This window comes from Clarias gariepinus, unplaced genomic scaffold (genome assembly GCF_024256425.1).
Source record: "Clarias gariepinus isolate MV-2021 ecotype Netherlands unplaced genomic scaffold, CGAR_prim_01v2 scaffold_30, whole genome shotgun sequence".
Lineage (NCBI taxonomy): Eukaryota > Metazoa > Chordata > Actinopteri > Siluriformes > Clariidae > Clarias > Clarias gariepinus.
The window spans coordinates 497,946-517,500 of NW_026520997.1; the positions used below are offsets into that span (position 1 = coordinate 497,946).

The window sequence follows — 19,555 nt, forward strand, 5'->3', positions numbered from 1 at the left end:
CAGTGCCTGCACTAAGACACACACACACACACACACACACACACACTGCAGTAAAAAATTATAATTTAACAAAATGTAAAAAAAAATCTACTGCACACAGTTTTACACTTTAACAATATTTACAATTGTTTCTCCTACACACTAATATTTTGGATATTTATGGTTTCTCCTCTGGGTTCTCCTCTGGGTTCTCCTCTGAGTTCTTCTCTGGGTTCTCCCCTGGGTTCTCCCCTGGGTTGTCCTCTGGGTTCTCCCCTGGGTTCTCCTCTGGGTTCACTGGAAGCTCCAGACCTCAAGCGCTCGCACACTGAAGTCGTGATGTGAAGACAGCGGAGTGTTATGGAACGTGTTACAGGAAAACGTTGAGCCACGAAGGAGATCTGAGTCTAACCACAACCCAAATGGGCCTCTGCAGACACACACACACACACACACACACACAGATCAGGTTGTGCTGCCTCTCTGTATATATTTTAGATTGTAATCATCAGAACTGCTACACTAACGTTATTACTATAAATAATTAGACTGATTGTCTGATGTCTGATCTCAGCAGTAATCTGATTATTAAAGCGCAGCACGAGATCAGATTAAAGGCAACACTGACTGCTTTCTGCACTCGGCTCACGGCTCAGTGATCTGATTACTCGGTGTGTTTGTGCACCTCCTCTGGATCGGATCTGACTGGAGTCGGATCAGATTTCTGACGTGAGGTGGACGTGTGTGTGTGAGTGGAACAGGACATGACTCACCCTCCTGCTCCCAGCTGCAGTGAGTCGAGGAACCCTCTCACAAAGTACGAGTTCTCTCCAGTCCACCGGAACATCTACACACATACACACACACATACACACACACACACACAGACAAACACGTTAATTTTCTTAGTTACAGATTCTGCTGAGATTCAGTTTACAGATACTGTACACACACACACACACACACACACACACACACACACACACATAGAAGGATCATTAATTAACTAATGAATTTTGGTGAATTTGCCACAAACCTTGAACTCAGGGCTGAACGTGAAGAGGAACGTCTCTCCGGTTCCGTAGCAGTAATTACTCACTCGGAACGAGTCGGAGGAAAACGCCCCGAAGACCTGCACACACACACACACACACACACACACACACACACACACACACACACACACACACATAGTGTCAATTCAACTCTACAGGCTGAGTGTGTGTGTACCTGGTTGTGTGTGTAGGTGTGTGTGTGTGTGTGTGTGTGTGTACCTGGTGGTGTGTGTGTGTGTGTGTGTGTGTGTGTGTGTGTGTACCTGGTGGTGTGTGTGTGTGTGTACCTGGTTGTGTGTGTGCGTGTGTACCTGTGTGTGTGTGTGTGTGTGTGTGTGTACCTGGTTGTGTGTGTGCGTGTGTGTGTACCTGTGTGTGTGTGTGTGTGTGTACCTGGTTGTGTGTGTGTGTGTGTACCTGTGTGTGTGTGTGCGTGTGTACCTGTGTGTGTGTGTGCGTGTGTACCTGTGTGTGTGTGTGTGTGTGTGTGTGTGTGTGTGTGTACCTGGTTGTGTGTGTGTGTGTGTGTGTACCTGGTTGTGTGTGTGCGTGTGTACCTGTGTGTGTGTGTGTGTGTACCTGGTTGTGTGTGTGCGTGTGTGTGTACCTGTGTGTGTGTGTGTGTGTGTACCTGTGTGTGTACCTGGTTGTGTGTGTGTGTGTGTACCTGTGTGTGTGTGTGCGTGTGTACCTGTGTGTGTGTGTGTGTGTGTGTGTGTACCTGTCTGTGTGTGTGTGTGTGTACCTGGTTGTGTGTGTGTGTGTGTGTACCTGGTTGTGTGTGTGTGTGTGTGTGTACCTGTGTGTGTGTGTGTGTGTACCTGGTGGTGTGTGTGTGTGTGTGTGTACCTGGTTGTGTGTGTGTGTGTGTACCTGTGTGTGTGTACCTGGTTGTGTGTGTGTGTGTGTGTGTGTGTACCTGGTTGTGTGTGTGTGTGTGTGTGTGTGTGTGTGTGTGTACCTGGTTGTGTGTGTGTGTGTGTGTGTGTGTGTACCTGGTTGTGTGTGTGTGTGTGTGTGTGTACCTGGTTGTGTGTGTGTGTGTACCTGGTTGTGTGTGTGTGTGTGTGTGTGTGTGTGTGTGTACCTGGTTGTGTGTGTGTGTGTGTGTGTGTGTGTGTACCTGGTTGTGTGTGTGTGTGCGTGTGTGTGTGTGTGTGTGTACCTGGTTGTGTGTGTGTGTGTGTACCTGGTTGTGTGTGTGTGTGTGTGTGTGTGTGTGTGTGTGTGTACCTGGTTGTGTGTGTGTGTGTGTGTGTGTGTGTGTGTGTGCCTGGTTGTGTGTGTGTGTGTGTGTGTGTGTGTGTGTACCTGGTTGTGTGTGTGTGTGTGTGTGTGTGTACCTGGTTGTGTGTGTGTGTGTACCTGGTTGTGTGTGTGTGTGTGTGTGTGTGTGTACCTGTTTGTGTGTGTGTGTGTGTGTGTGTGTAACTGGTTGTGTGTGTGTGTGTGTGTGTGTGTGTGTACCTGGTTGTGTGTGTGTGTGTGTGTGTGTGTACCTGGTTGTGTGTGTGTGTGTGTGTGTACCTGGTTGTGTGTGTGTGTGTGTGTGTGTGTACCTGGTTGTGTGTGTGTGTGTGTGTGTGTGTGTGTGTGTGTGTGTACCTGGTTGTGTGTGTGTGTGTGTGTGTGTGTGTGTGTGTGTGTGTGTGTGTGTGTACCTGGTTGTGTGTGTGTGTGTGTGTGTGTGTGTGTGTGTGTGTGTGTGTGTGTGTGTACCTGGTTGTGTGTGTGTGTGTGTGTGTGTGTGTACCTGGTTGTGTGTGTGTGTGTGTGTGTACCTGGTTGTGTGTGTGTGTGTATGTGTGTGTGTGTGTGTGTGTGTACCTGGTTGTGTGTGTGTGTGTGTGTGTACCTGGTTGTGTGTGTGTGTGTGTGTGTGTGTGTGTGTGTGTGTGTGTAACTGGTTGTGTGTGTGTGTGTGTGTGTGTGTGTGTGTGTGTGTACCTGGTTGTGTGTGTGTGTGTGTGTGTGTGTGTGTGTGTGTGTGTGTACCTGGTTGTGTGTGTGTGTGTGTGTGTGTGTGTGTGTACCTGGTTGTGTGTGTGTGTGTGTGTGTACCTGGTTGTGTGTGTGTGTGTGTGTGTGTGTGTGTGTGTGTGTGTGTGTACCTGGTTGTGTGTGTGTGTGTGTGTGTGTGTGTGTGTGTGTGTGTGTACCTGGTTGTGTGTGTGTGTGTGTGTGTGTGTGTGTACCTGGTTGTGTGTGTCCTGGATCAGCAGCAGTACCGGTTGTTGGATCTCCGCCGTGTTCCTGTACAGAGTTTTCAGGCTGGTGCCGTGGATCTCAGTGCTGTAGACCAGCTGCCAGGGAGAGCACTGAACACGCGCTGGGAGATGAGGAGCTAACTGTCACACACACACACACACACACACACACACACACACGTTTTTCAGGTTAGATTGTTGTACGTTTGTATGCTATATCCTTCTCTTGCCCTGGCTTGTTTTTGGGTTGTGTTACGAGAATAAACAGATTGTTTCCACATTCCCCTAATGCCCCGCCCCCTTACTGCGCCCTTGCTGGTAAGCACTAGAACAGGTGGTCACATGACACTCACCTTCCCTATGTGGTGCTCCCTGAGGATGTGACTGTCCTGCTGCAGCACAGGAAGCGTGTCCTCTGTCTCCTCGGTCTTCTCTGTGTCCTCTGCGTCCTCGTCCTCGGATGTGGAGCCGCTCGGAGAGCTGCACAGGCTCGGGGATCGCTTCCCCTTCCTCACCGTGATGATCTGCACAGGACAAGATGGAACTCATGAGCATGCGGGTCAGTGCGGTGGCTCCGCCCACTCACAGCACGGGAGGTCAGGGGGACGAGGAAGTGCACGGGGCCTACACCTGCCTGATCGTCAGCGAGACACCTGGACGCACACGTGCAGCTGAAACGTCTTATAAATGTGTTAAAAAGCGCAAGGTGGATTCGGTGCGTTAATATTGGCACGCTCATCCTTAACACACAATGATTGCACATTGCCATATGACAACGAGTGAGCGATGGCATTATTCTGATCTCTACAGGTGTGTGTGTGTGTGTGTGTGTGTGTGTGTGTGTAAAGCTGCTGCAGATCCACTCTCTCACCTGAACGTAGGGTTCCTCACAGCCTCGGCAGAAGAACAGGATCTTAATGTTCTCCTCTCTTCTCTCTCTCATCCTCACTCTGTGATCCAGCAGCATGATAATCGAATACTCTACAGTGTGTGTGTGTGTGTGTGTGTGTGTGTTTAGTAAGACAGGAATGAATTAATTGCCGGTGTCTCTGTGCTTTATACCCTTCCACCCACAATCACTTTCATTGGTTGGATTTTTCCCTCTCTTTCTCTGTATGTGTGGGTGTGTGTGTGTGTGTGTGTGTGTGTGTTAGTTGTCTGATGGGTTTGTTTGGTTTACAGTAACTGGCTGGAACATGCCACGCCCACAGAAAGGAAACGAAACTTTACAAAGTAACGGAAAAGGTATTTCAGGCAAGTGTGGGTGCGTAAGTTTTGGCACCCTCTGTTTGATTGTGTGACAGCAGTGTGTGTTTATGACCTGCATGGACATTTAAGATCAGGGGCACGAGCATGTCACGTTTGTGGTTTCAAAGACATAAGAGAGACATCAGACTGCGCACACACGTGTGTGTTGTGTATGTGTGTGTTTGTGTGTGTGTGTGTGTTGTGTATGTGCTAAAGAGAGGTGGAAGTAACCATTACAGCTGTAGGAAAATTATAACCTCACACCTGTGTGGGATTTCTTACAAACGTCCAGTTCTAAAGTGTAATCTAAATTATTGCATAATTAATAAATATGAATGATACAGTCACAGCTGGAGGCTGATGGATTAAACATCTGTTCAAGCACAATAACATCTCAGTGTCTAAACCACAGTGTGTGAGTGGAGCGTGTAGAGAGTTTAGAGATAAACCGAGAATAAAAAGTGGAATGCTCACATTCCAGGGGGGAGGATCTGGGACTCTCAGCAAGCTGTCAATCACAGACAATTTTTTTTGATTGACCAAAAGGAAGCTGCGTTTCCTGCGGCGTGCGGTGTACACGTCAGGAGACCACTGGACGAAGAACGTGTACAGATGATCCACTCTGAGGGAACAGAACACGATCCTTCAGACACTTAGCAATGTATGAAATACAGACATGAAAAGTATGTGCACACCTGCACACACACACACACACACACACACACACACACACACACACACAGCCTATATAGTGCTTTTAACAATTGTCTCTGTTGCAAAGCAGCTTTACACAATTAAGTTTCATGTTTCTTCCTCAAACACACAGAACCTGTACAGATCCCCCCTGTGTTTAATGTAGCGCCAGTTCCTCTCCGCTGGGACTAAGAGGAACTCACCGAAACCTTATCCAGCCTGATGAGAGCCACAAAGCCAGCCCCATGAAGACACGGTGTGTGTGGAGTGTCGAGAAGAACTATAGTGTCCTGCACAGACCCCTGACTGAACTCAACCGCACTGAACATCTGCAACTGGAAGAACTGGAGCCTCAACATCAGCGTCTGAGCTCACTAATGCTCCTGTAGAGTGTGTGTGTATAAAAACACACACACACACACACACTTACATGCTCCAACATCAAGTGTACAGGCTTCATAGAAGACTGGAGTGAGGTATGAGAGCTAAATGTGGAAGGAGACGTTCAACTCTTACATATGGATGTCCGGGGATTTCATTTAATTTGTCAGCTTCGGAAATTTGTACATCTCTAGTGAACATGATGCAGAAGCGACTTTCTGAAAGCTGATGTTCTCTAAACATCTCACTCCAGCTGTGGAGACACTCTGCCTGCACTAATTCAACTCAACACCAAGGTCCAGACACCTCGAACACACATCTCCACCCAAACTGCTCTTTATTCATCTTACACTATCTACAGAAGAAGAGACAGACGAGACTCACTCTCCCACACTGTAGGCCACGCCCATGATGGACAGATCAGACGAGACGAAGTGCAGGAGGTTCCTGTCCAGAACTCGCTCTGAAGAACTCGGCCTGCTCTCTATCAGCTCTTCTAATCTCTCCGCTGAAATCCCTCCTGCTCTTTTATCACCTTCGCACCGCAGCACAGTCACTCATTAACTCAGCGTTAACTCAATATTAACCGATGATTAACTCAGGAGCAGCGCTGCCAGGGGGACAACGTGCAGGACGAGCGGATCGAGCGGATCGAGCAGACCAGACCGCGCAGACTGTCTGACGTCTGGGTTTGGCCTTCGACACTCCAACCAACATCCTGTTATCAGACTCGATACACTCAGTATGCAATGCTGTCAGAGCAGCACTGCTAATGCTAATCACTAATAAACATCTGGGTCATGCTAAATGATTAGTACACAATCACACACACACACACACACACACACACAAGGTGGTTTAGATATCGCAGTCCCACAGACTAGCTGTTTACCTGAGATTCATCTGCAGCTCCTTCTTTAGATGCTCACTACGCTTTAGCCCCGCCCACCTAGAACCCTGCACCATCTCAGTCACACCAACACAAACAATACACACAACTGTTTATATTTATACACAAAGAACATGGTGCTGCTCATGACGCATGATAAGACTTCTGACATTTCTTCTTTTCAAACACTGTCTCTCTGTCTCTCTCTGTATATCACTCTCTGACTGTCTCTCTCTGTATATCACTCTCTGACTGTCTCTCTCTGTATATCACTCTCTGACTGTCTCTCTCTGTATATCACTTTCTGACTGTCTCTCTGTCTCTGACTGTCTCTCTGTCTCTGACTGTCTCTCTCTGTATATCTCGCTCTGACTGTCTCTCTCTGTATATCACTCTCTGACTGTCTCTCTGTCTCTGACTATCTCTCTCTGTATATCACTCTCTGGCTGTCTTTCTGTCTTTGACTGTCTCTCTCTGTATATCTCTCTCTGACTGTCTCTCTCTGTATATCACTCTCTGACTGTCTCTCTGTCTCTGACTGTCTCTCTCTGTATATCACTCTCTGACTGTCTCTCTCTGTATATCACTCTCTGACTGTCTCTCTCTGTATATCACTTTCTGACTGTCTCTCTGTCTCTGACTGTCTCTCTGTCTCTGACTGTCTCTCTCTGTATATCTCGCTCTGACTGTCTCTCTCTGTATATCACTCTCTGACTGTCTCTCTGTCTCTGACTATCTCTCTCTGTATATCACTCTCTGGCTGTCTTTCTGTCTTTGACTGTATCTCTCTGTATATCTCTCTCTGACTGTCTCTCTCTGTATATCACTCTCTGACTGTCTTTCTGTCTCTGACTGTCTCTCTCTGTATATCACTCTCTGACTGTCTTTCTGTCTCTGACTGTCTCTCTCTGTATATCTCGCTCTGACTGTCTCTCTGTCTCTGACTGTCTCTCTGTCTCTGACTGTCTCTCTCTGTATATCTCGCTCTGACTGTCTCTCTCTGTATATCACTCTCTGACTGTCTCTCTGTCTCTGACTATCTCTCTCTGTATATCACTCTCTGGCTGTCTTTCTGTCTTTGACTGTATCTCTCTGTATATCTCTCTCTGACTGTCTCTCTCTGTATATCACTCTCTGACTGTCTCTCTCTGTATATCACTCTCTGACTGTCTTTCTGTCTCTGACTGTCTCTCTCTGTATATCACTCTCTGACTGTCTTTCTGTCTCTGACTGTCTCTCTCTGTATATCTCTATTTGACTGTCTCTCTCTGTATATCACTCTCTGACTGTCTTTCTGTCTCTGACTGTCTCTCTCTGTATATCACTCTCTGACTGTCTTTCTGTCTCTGACTGTCTCTCTCTGTATATCACTCTCTGACTGTCTCTCTCTGTATATCACTCTCTGACTGTCTCTGACTGTCTCTCTCTGTATATCACTCTCTGACTGGCTCTCTGTCTCTGACTGTCTCTCTCTGTATATCACTCTCTGACTGTTCCTCTCCGTATATTACTATCTGACTGTCTCTCTCTGTATATCACTCTCTGGCTGTCTTTCTGTCTTTGACTGTATCTCTCTGTATATCTCTCTCTGACTGTCTCTCTCTGTATATCACTCTCTGACTGTCTCTCTCTGTATATCACTCTCTGACTGTCTCTCTCTGTATATCACTCTCTGACTGTATATCACTCTCTGACTGTCTCTCTCTGTATATTTCTTTTTGACTGTCTCTCTCTGTATATCACTCTCTGACTGTCTCTCTCTGTATATCACTCTCTGACTGTATATCACTCTCTGACTGTCTCTCTCTGTATATTTCTTTTTGACTGTCTCTCTCTGTATATCACTCTCTGACTGTCTCTCTCTGTATATCACTCTCTGACTGTCTCTCTCTGTATATCACTCTCTGACTGTCTCTCTCTGTATATCACTCTCTGACTGTCTCTCTCTGTATATCTCTCTCTGACTGTCTCATTACACAGTTGAGGGTTAAGGGCCGCGCTCAAGGGCCTCCATATTATTCTGATTCACACACATCTGATTCACCAGAGCCTAAAAATAATAAGAACGTTTTGGCAGGGATTATGCCTAAATATGATAAGGTTCTTATTTTTGGAGATTTTGATATTTACTGTTGTAAAAACCGCTAAACAGTGTGTACCTGCACAGTGCACTCTCTTAATTCTTCTTCTGCTGTACACTTCTCTGCTGCTTTTAATAATGCTTATATCCCTGAGCTCTTTTTAGATGTTTCTAATAGTTTTAATGTTGAGAGTTAACATCGTTATTTAATCTAACCTGCCATAATATCCTGGACAGCGTTGCACCTTTCAGAACCGTGCACTCTAAACCTAAAGCTGCACCCTGGAAAAACGACACCACTCGTGCTGCCAGGCGTGGGTGTAGGAGAGCCAAGCGCAGGTGGAGGAAAGACTAGTTAAATGTGACCTTTAAAATTGTAAAGAACAGCCTAAGTGTCTGTCAGAGAGCTGTTAAAGCTGAGAAGACGAAATATCTCTCGGCATTATTTTTTTCAGACCTCATGTTCTCTTTATCACCGTTAATGCTGGTCTTAGTCCCTCACAACCCACATGTCCTGTTGAGTTCCCTAATAAGTGGTAATTATTTTTTTTACATTGTTGTGGATAGGAGAATCAATCCATCAATCAAATTTTTTCATAAAGCATATTTAAAACAACTTCCGCTGACCAAAGTGCTGTACAAGTATAGAACAATAAGTCAGCAGGTACTATACAGGGTATCTACTTAATATTCATCGCTCACTATTACAAACCACAAGACAAAAATCCATAGGATAAAATAAAATAAAAATAATAATAAAAATAATAATAATAATAATAATAGTAATAAATAAAATAAAAATAGCTTAATAAATCAAATGGAATAAAATGCACATGGAAAAAAATGTGTTTTAAGCATGGTTTTAAAATGATTAAGATTCTGGGCGGCTCTCAACTGCAAAGGGAGGCTGTTCCACATGCTGGGGGCTACTACTGAAAAGGCTCTGCCACCTCTGGTTTTAAGCTTTGTTCTGGGGATGTGCAGTAGATGATGATCAGAGGATCGCAGGTCTCTGGAAGGGGAGTACGGAATAAGAAGCTCCGACAGATTAGCAGGTGCCAAATTATTTAAGCTTTTAAAAACAAGAAGTAATATTTTAAACTGGATCCTGAAATGTACAGGAAGCCAGTGAAGGGAAGCCAGTATGGGTGTGATATGATCACGTTTTTCTCTTCCCAGTCAGAAGGCGAGCTGCTGCATTTTGAACGGCTTGTAGCCATTGAGGTTGTGACTGACTGAGACCTATATATAACAAGTTACAGTAGTCAAGGCGTGACGTGATGAAAGCATGAATTACTGTCTCAAACTGTTCAGGGGGAATATAGTGCTTAACTTTACTAAGAAGTCAAAGTTGTAAAAAGCTGGACCTTACAACTGAGCTGATCTGTTCAAAAATTCTGGCAGACTGATGAGAAAAAGATTCCAGCGATCCAAAATAATTTCTGTTTTATTTTTGTTCAGAGTGAGAAAGTTTATTTCCATCCATGTTTGAACATCTCTGAGATAGTTCAACAAGGTCTGAATAGATGGATGACTATTTGTTGGGATAGACATATAGATTTGAAGATCATTAGCAAAACAGTGGAAGGCGATATTATGCTTCCTGAAAATGGACCCCAATGGAAGCATAGAGTGAGAAGAGAATTGGACCTAAGATGGAGCCTTGGGGTAGCCCACAGCCAAGAGAAGACACTGTGGATAAATACTTCCCTAGATGGACTGAGAAACTCCTGTCTGACAGATATGATTGGAACCATTTAAGAACAGAACCTCTAATTCCAACGCATGCCTCGAGGCGTGATAAAAGGATGTTATGATCTACTGTGTCAAAAGCTGCAGTCAGGTCCAATAAAACCAGAATGGCAGAATCACCAGAGTCAGCAGCTAAAAGCAAATCATTAAACACTCTTATGAGAGCAGTTTCAGTGCTATCTCATGCCTTAAAACCAGACTGAAATTTTTCAGAGATCCCATTATAATCAAGGTGTGCCTGTAACTGATTATAAACAACCTTTTCTAAAACTTTTGATAAAAAGGGGAGCTTAGAAATGGGCCTGAAGTTGGAAAGATCAGAGTGATCCAGATTGCTCTTTTTGATCAACAGTTGTACTACAGCATGTTTAAAGGCAGCTGGAACACAACCGGACATCAAAGATGAATTACTTAAGTCCACAACATATGGTCCTTGATGTTAAAGCACTTATATCACCTCCATCTTGTGATCCATACATCTGCTGCTTTTAACCATTTTGAGCCAGTTTCCTTTTAGAGGATATTATAGGCCATATGAAATGTTCCATGTATCCCTCCTCGAGATCCTTCATACCGTTAGACCATTGGTTCAGAAAATTTTAAATGTCAATCTGAGCTTTCTTTTCACTTTTTTTGCAGATGATATTTAAATTTATTTTAAAATCACTTTTGTAATGCCCTTTCACTGACACATGTTCCCTTAAATTGTGTTTTATTGGACAGTGATTTTTAAACTGGATAAGCAAATTAACTCTGTTGTTAAAGCTAGCTTTTGTCAGCTTAGGCTCTTGTCCAAGGTCAAGTCATTTTTACCAAATCTAAAGGTTAGAAGCGCTTTTTATTCATTAAAATATAATTAATAACCCACAAAGCCCTGAATAATTTAGCACCTCAATATATTTCTGCCCATTTAAAGCCACACAGTCCAGCGTGGTCTCTCAGGTCCGGGAAGCAGCTTTTACTCACAGTTCCTAAATCTAGGTTGAAGAGCCTTTTTAGCCTTTGCAGCATTTTCAATCGTGCCTTTTCAGTAGCTGCCTCTTAACTTTGGTATAAGTCGCCCCTGTACATCCGGCAGGCCGACGCTCTCTATGTTTAAATCTCACCTTAAGACCTTTTATACACTTTAGCTTTTAATACAGAGTGATGAGGTATTCTTCTCCCTGTTTTTATTTATTTATTGTTTTACTGTTTTATTTGCATTTTATTTCATTTTAATTTCTTCTTATTGTTTGTTTTTTATTTTCTGTTTCCAGCTCTGCAGTTATTTTAGGATTGTAAAGCACTTTGGTCAATTAAATTTGCTTTACAAATAAATTTGAATTTGACTTGTTAACTTGTCTTGGGTTAAATGAATTAAATTGCGGATATACTCCGAACTTCCTTCTTCATTAAGGTGGTTTACTGATTTACTTTTAGTTTCTTCTCCTATAATTAATCAACTTTCACAATTTGTTTTCCCCTTGAATTCTCTCTGGCTTTGACTTTATAATTTACACTGGTTGGATTTTATTATACTTTATGTGGAACTGATACATTAAAGCATTTGTAAAATAAATAATAAACTCTATCTCTCTGTTGTTCTTGATGTGAGAGTGTGTACGTCCTGTGACTCACACACACAGAGAGGGAATATTTCAGACCACTGAGGAAAGTGGCGGTGTATCTGGGTCAACGTCAACAGTCTGACTGTTAAACTTCAGACTCACACACACACACACACACACACACACACACACACACACACACACACACATCTAGGTCACTATGGGGCTACATTAATAGCAGCATCAGCACAGTGCTACTGTTTGTCGTCCTCACGTCCCGACCCGACCTGCGTGTGTAAATTTACTCTGACTTACCTTTATACCCTGCACACACACGCACACACACACACACACACAATTGGATAAGGGCCAGGTGTTATAGTTACTATGTTACCATATGGAGCTGCTCTTATGAATAAACAATATTAATGATGAAGGGCGCAGGTGAGCCACGCCCCCAACAGGCAGAGCAGCAGCAACAGGTTTCAGCTGGAACATCCTCTAAAATCTTTAAAACCTTACACCACACACTGCCCCGGGGAGTGAATGTGCACAGGGGAACTTCCCGCTGTCAATACACACCAGTTCATTATTCAGGAGAAACACTTCCCTCTCGCTCCAGGTGAAGGTGTTGGTGTAGCAGGAAGCCTTATGATGATGAGATGATGAGATGATGATATCGCTCAAAACAACACTGTTATCAACCTTTTAAAGATCAGGGGGCGCTATGATTTTTGGGTTTAAAGAGAGTGTTCTGTGTGCTCTATGAAGGAAGACATGAAGGGTGCCAATACTTCTGCTGTGAAGCTCAAATTACTCTCCACAGTCAGAGCATCATCAGACACATGGTGCAGTGACACACAAAAGTACACACAACTACACACGGCCACACACAACCACACACAACTGCACAGATATATACACAACTACACACATATACACACACACAACTACAAAGAGATATACATGGATATTCACAACTACACACATATACACACAACTACACATAGATATACACAGATATACAAAACTACAAACAGATACACACAACTACACACATATACACACACCTACACACAACTACAAAGAGATATACACAACTACACACATATACACACAACTACACATAGATATACACAACTACACACATATACACACAACTACACACAACTACAAAGAGATATACACAACTACACACATATACACACAACTACACATAGATATACACAACTACACAGAGATATACATGGATATACACAACTACACACATATACACACAACTACACAAAGATATACACAGATATACAAAACTACAAACAGATACACACAACTAAACACAGCCACACACAACTACACACAACTACAAAGAGATATACACAACTACACACATATACACACAACTACACATAGATATACACAACTACACAGAGATATACATGGATATACACAACTACACACATATACACACAACTACACAAAGATATACACAGATATACAAAACTACAAACAGATACACACAACTAAACACAGCCACACACAACTACACACAACTGCACAGAGATATACACAACTACACACATATACACACACACAACTACAAAGAGATATACACAGATATTCACAACTACACACATATACACACAACTACACATAGATATACACAGATATACAAAACTACAAACAGATACACACAACTACACACATATACACACAACTACACACAACTACAAAGAGATATACACAACTACACACATATACACACAACTACACATAGATATACACAACTACACACATATACACACAACTACACACAACTACAAAGAGATATACACAACTACACACATATACACACAACTACACATAGATATACACAGATATACAAAACTACAAACAGATACACACAACTAAACACAGCTACACACAACTACACACAACTACACAGAGATATACACAGCTATACACAGCTCCACACAACTACAAAGATAGTTACACAGATATACACTACACAGAGATATACACAGATACACACAGATACACTCAACTACACACAGCTACACACAACTACACACAACTACAAAGAGATATACACAGATATACACAACTACACAGAGATATACACAGCTACACACAGATACACTCAACTACACACAGCTACACACAACTACACACAACTGCACAGAGATATACACAGCTACACACATATACACACACACAACTACACAGAGATATACACAGCTACACACAGATACACTCAACTACACACAACTACACACAACCAGAGACAACTAAACACAACTACACAGAGATACACACAGCTATAGAGAATCGTTGGCACGTCAGTGTAGCATTAGTCATTTCTTTATGCAGGGCTTCTCCAAGTCCGGTCTCCAGGACACAAGTCAATCCGGACCCGGCCCACCTTAAATTAAAAATACAATAATATGAATGAATGTAATAAATTAAAAAGGGGCGGGGTTTACGCTGGTTGTAGACTTTCTGGTAATCGCCACGGTGACCCTGGCCTGAGGTTCAGGCTTAAGATAAACCATTTCAAGGCAGTTCTGATGGCTGGCGCGTGTATGAGAGAGTTCAAGGGACGGCAAACAGCTAACAAGCTTTTACCTTCTGACCCGCATTAAACATTACTCTACATCACTGGTAAGTTATAAACAACTTTAATTAAATTCATTTGATCATCACTGACTGTTCCTGACCTTTGACCTGACCTTTGATCTATGAATACTATGTAGGAGAACCCCTGGTTTATACGTTAGCAATAATTTCTCTCTCTCCCTCTCTCTCTCTTGCAGTGGAAGTGGTTTTGAGTTGGAACAATAAATGCCCTCCACACACACACACACACACACACACACACACGCAGCAATAGCACTGCCTTTCCACAGCAGTTGTGGTTCACAACAACTTTACACAACAACTCTCTGAGGGACAAAAAGCTGTGGTGTTTATGAGAGAGCTGGGGGTCTGTGGTGTGTGTGTGCGTGTGTGTGTGTGTGTGTGTGATAACTCTGACATCAGTTCAGGAATAGTTTTTTGCTGTTTACATGACAGAGCTTTATAAAATAACACTGTTTATAAAATCAGCTATAGGGCCGGTCCTGGGAAATGTGCAGGACATTCAGGGACAGATAAAAATGACACTCTTGGGACAGGAGGGACAGGTGGGACAGGAGGGACAGGTGGGACAGCTAGGACAAGTAGACAGGTGTCAGAGGAGGGACAGGTGGGACCTGGTGCCTCACAGTCAGAGCATACACTTTATAGTCAGTGTGTGTGTGTGTGTGTGTGTGTGTGTGTGAGTCCAGGTACACACAGGTACGTTAGTTTCCTCGTTACGTTAGTTCCTCTGTATGTACCAGGACCTAGTACCGGTTCTGGAACTACAGAAGCTTCTCTGGCCAGAATGATGGCTGTAGAATTTGGCCCCCATTACTTAGATTGTACATCATTCCAGGTGACAAGCGTCCCACTCAGTGTCCAGAGCAGGACATCTTATAACCTCAAGTGTTAAGACAAACTTGAAAAACCCAAACTATCTATCTTTGTGTTTTTAGCACAGTTTAGACAATATTCTGGTATTAATATTTATTAATCATGTCAGTGTCAGTGTCGGTCTAAAGCATGGTCATGTATCATATTTAATATTAAATCAGATTATTGTTAGGTTGAAGAAGGAGACAGGAGTTTTGAGAGATCTTTATGTATTTTTGGAAGGGGGGATAACCAGAGCGACTGACCTGCGGAAACTGGTGACTCAGTGGTTGAGGCTATGGGCTGTGGGCCAGAAGGTCATGTGGGCAAATCCCAGCAGTGCTACACTAACACAGTAGCCTCAGGATGGAGTGCTTACTCATGTGGACACTCACTCGCCTGTAAATCAGTAACCAAACAAATCTAATGTAACACTTCTGTTATAACAGTTATATTAAATGTCCAGCGGCTCCACCTGCACGGGCAGGACCTTTAACAGGAGCTGGTACCTCATGTGTCTTATGTTATTCATCATGTAAACACTGGGGGCTGGGGTCAAAACAAAGAGTCAGCCATGATAAAGCAACCCCTGGAGCGGGGAGGGTTAAGGGTCTTTGGTCAAGGGCCCACAGTGAGAGCCTAGTGGAGCTGGGACTTGAACCACTGACCTTCTGATCATTAACCCAGATGCCAGTTCTACAGTTACTTCCACTGAATACGTGAACAAGTTTTATATTACAGAACTGTAGCGTCTAAAATGTAGCACAGTGTGTGTGTGTGTGTGTGTGTGTGTGTGTGTGTGTGTGTGTGTGCGCGCTGAGGTGAGTTAAAGTTTAAACTGCCTGCTCAGTGTGTTTCATCACGTCGCTCCACAGTTCAGACGTTAGACGTTAGGTCACTTCAGGTCAGTGGTTTACTAAGTGAATTAAAGTTTTCTTTGCAGTGGGATTAGAAATGCACCCCTGCTGAGGGGGATTACTTTTAGGGTTTATATGGGTCTTATAATAAATGTGCTGTTTTTCACGTTTAATAGCAAAGAGATAAGGAACACAGGATGCTGAGAGATCAGACATATTATATTAAAGTGCCCAGATTTCAGCCGTGTAATGTTATATTATTGCTTGTAGTAGTATTATTACTATTATATTTCCTCTCTAAATGATACCAGTTTATAATGATGATGTCATAGGTGAATACATACCACACGTTCCTGAAGCTCCAGCTCGACCTGAAATTCCTTCCTGATGGAGGCTGAACACAGACACAAAGATGGGGCGACACAGACAGACCTGAAACTGTGCCGACAGTGCCACCTCAATAACACAGAGACGGAGCAGGGAGCGGAGAAGTGTGGTGGAATGGGAGAACTTGGGAAGGTTAAAAACGGGACGTGCAGGTGTATTCTGCATCAGCTGCTTAGGAAGAGTGGTGGACAGAGGCACCCTGCCAGGGGTGAGTTGCAGTAGTTCAGTCTTGAAATGACAAGGGACCGAACAAGCACCTGAGTAGCCTGTAAAGAAAGAAATGGGTAAATTCTTCTAATGTTGTAAAGAAGAAATCAACAAGAGCGAGTAAATTAAATTCAATTTTTATTTGTCACATACACAATATATACAGGACGATATGCAGTAAAATGCTTACACGACTGGCAGTGACCTTAAAAAATAATAAAAGCTTATACATAGGAAAATAAATATGAATAAAAGAAATACGTTAGCTCGGTGCGGATGATGCGCTCAGCTGATCGCACCACCCTCTGTAGAGCTCGTCTGTCCTGCATGGTGCTGTTTCCAAACCAGGCCGTGATGTTTCCCGTCAGGATGCTCTCTATGGTGCAGGAGTAGAAATTCCTGAGCATCTTGGAGGGCAGTTTGAAGTCTCAAGCGTCTTAGGTGGTAGAGACGCTGCCGGGCCTTTTTTACCGCGGTGTTGATGTGACAGGACCATGACAGGTCCTGCGTGATGTGAACACCGAGGTATCAAAAGCTGTCCACTCTCTCCACTGGGCTCTCGTTGATGACGGGGGTCTGGTATCCGACCATTCCTCTCCTGCTTTGTACAATAGTCCACTATCAGCTTCTTTGTCTTGCTGACATTCAGGAGAAGGTTGTTCCTCTGGCACCAGTTCTCCAGATTTTCAATCTCCTCTAGGTAGGCCGTCTCATCATTGTTGGTGATCAGGTTCACCATGACAGTGTCGACAGCAAACTTGATGACGGTGGTGGAGTTGGTAGTGGCCACGCAGTCATAGGTGTACAAAGAGTACAGCAGGGGGCTCAGAACACAACCCTGGGGGGCTCCAGTGCTGAGAGTGAGTGAGGCTGAGACATGTCCGCCCATCCTTACTGCCTGTGGTCTGCCAGTCAGGAAGTTGGAGATCCACTGACACATTAATGAGCTGAGTCCCAGGTGCTCCAGCTTGGTGGTGAGTGTGGAGGGAATTATGGTATTAAATGCAGAGCTGTAGTCGATGAAGAGCATTTTCACATAATTCCCTCTTCGAGTGTCCAGGTGAGTGAGAGATGTGTGGAGGAGATGTGAGATTACATCGTCTGTGGAATGGTTTGGGCGGTATGCGAAATGTATGTAGTAACTGGTAGGCGGACCAAGTATGTCCGGTAGTAAAGAAATGATGAAGTCTCTGACCAGGCATTCAAAGAACTTCATCACTACTGAGGTGAGGGCTACAGGGCGATAGTAAGGTGAGCGATGGGTGGGGAAAATGACAGATGGTTGTCCACGGTTACTCCATGATTGAAGGAATGATCTGATTGTTGTTCAGGGATATCACATACTCTTGACCTGGGGATGAATCACCAGGGATGAACAGCAGTTCGGTTTTACATAGATTGAGCTTCAGCTGCGGAGCTGCCATCCCAGCAGTGAGTGTCTGAGGGAAGACAGGAGAGGATAACTTGGGTGTCATCTTCATAACAATGGTATGAAAATCTATGCAATTATCTGACCTTTCCAAGAGACCGAGTATAGAAGGAAGAACAGAAGGGGACCAAGTACTGAGCCCTGTGGGACACCAGTAGACAGTCTGCATGGGGCAGATATGGATCCTCGTCATGTCACATCATACAACCTATCTTTTAGGTTAGAAGCAAACCATTGCCACGCTGTTCCACAGATTCCAAGGCATATAAAAATAAACAAGAGAATCTTGTGGTTTACTGTGTCAAATGCAGCTGACAGGTCCAGGAGGATGAGGACAGATGATGGTTTAGTTGATCTAGCAGCATGGAGCTTCTCAGTGACTGACAGAGGGGCAGTCTCTGTAGAAAGTGCCTCCTTGAATCCAGATTGGTTGGGATTGTTAAGGTTGTTCTGTAAGAAATAAAGAGACATTATAAACAGTTTATTTAAGAATTTAGTAAATAAAAGAGAGAAGCAATACCGGGCGATAGTTGTTAACTTCTGCTGGACCCAGGTAGGATTTCTTGAGGATGGGAATAACCCTTGTCTTCTTAAAAGAAGCAGGAACATGACCAGATGATATAGAATGGTTGATGATGGTTGTGGTTAAGGGAAGGAGGTCTCGTGAGATGGAGCATTGTAAAAGGGATTGAGTCTACTGAACAGGTGGTGTGATTGGATGATCTCATCAGATGACAGGTTGGAGAATTCTGCTAAGGGAGGAGAGAGAAGGTCCTGAAGTTCTGGTGAAGAAGTGGATTTGGGAGCAATAGACTGGCGGGTTCCTGCAAAGTAAAGTCATCAGCAGCTAGAGAAGATGGGGCAGGAGGAGCCGGTGTGTTGAGTAATGAGAAGAAGATATTGTGGAGTTTGCGAGGATCATGTGCAGAGGCTTTCAGCTTCTTCCTGTAGAAGGCAGTTTTGGCAGAATTCATGTCACATGAGAATTTGGAGAGAAGAGCACGGTAAGAGAGAGATGGACAAGACGTCTTTCTTGGTTTAGAGGACATAGGACATAGGAGATCCATGGATGAGGAGAGAGAGGAGAGGAAAGTCTCAGTTGTACTCTCCAGTGGTAAAGATGAGAAGGAGTCTCGGTCTGGGAGGGATGATAGGGTGCATGAAGACACAGAGGAAGGGGAGACAGAGTGAAGGTTTCTGCGGGTAAAAGAGACATTTTGGTGGTTAGACAGGATAGGAAGGGTGATGGTGAAGGATACCAGGTATGATCAGATTTATGAAGAGCAATAGTAGTGATGTCTGTGACTGGGGAACGGCGGCAGAAAACCAGGTCAAGAGAATTCCCTCCCGTGGGT

At 43.9% G+C, this 19,555-nt stretch overlaps 1 protein-coding gene across 2 annotated transcripts; it reads right to left on the reverse strand.

Annotated features, from left to right (window-relative positions):
• LOC128516981 (nuclear receptor coactivator 7) lies at nt 1-6,048 on the reverse strand. Of its 2 annotated transcripts, XM_053490702.1 has the most exons (7): nt 5,948-6,048; nt 4,964-5,111; nt 3,595-3,765; nt 3,230-3,382; nt 1,016-1,111; nt 753-826; nt 1-409 (listed from the first exon to the last, which is right to left on the reverse strand). In XM_053490702.1, exons 1-7 carry the CDS (start codon nt 5,971-5,973, stop codon nt 274-276), a joined length of 804 nt encoding a protein of 267 aa, XP_053346677.1. In that variant the 5' UTR covers nt 5,974-6,048; the 3' UTR covers nt 1-273. The 2 variants fall into 2 exon arrangements, with proteins under 2 accessions (XP_053346677.1, XP_053346679.1); XM_053490704.1 differs by lacking the exons at nt 4,964-5,111; nt 5,948-6,048 and adding an exon at nt 4,113-4,372.
• Between the last annotated feature and the right edge of the window lie 13,507 nt (nt 6,049-19,555).

Excerpts from the sequence above, each read along its gene's own strand:
- LOC128516981 (XM_053490702.1), bottom strand. The coding sequence starts at position 5,973 with ATGGGCGTGGCCTACAGTGTGGGAGA. Across the intron at positions 3,383-3,594 it reads GGGAGCACCACATAGGGAAG|TTAGCTCCTCATCTCCCAGC; the intron begins GTGAGTGTCATG and ends TGTGTGTGACAG. Across the intron at positions 827-1,015 it reads CGTTCAGCCCTGAGTTCAAG|ATGTTCCGGTGGACTGGAGA; the intron begins GTTTGTGGCAAA and ends GTATGTGTGTAG.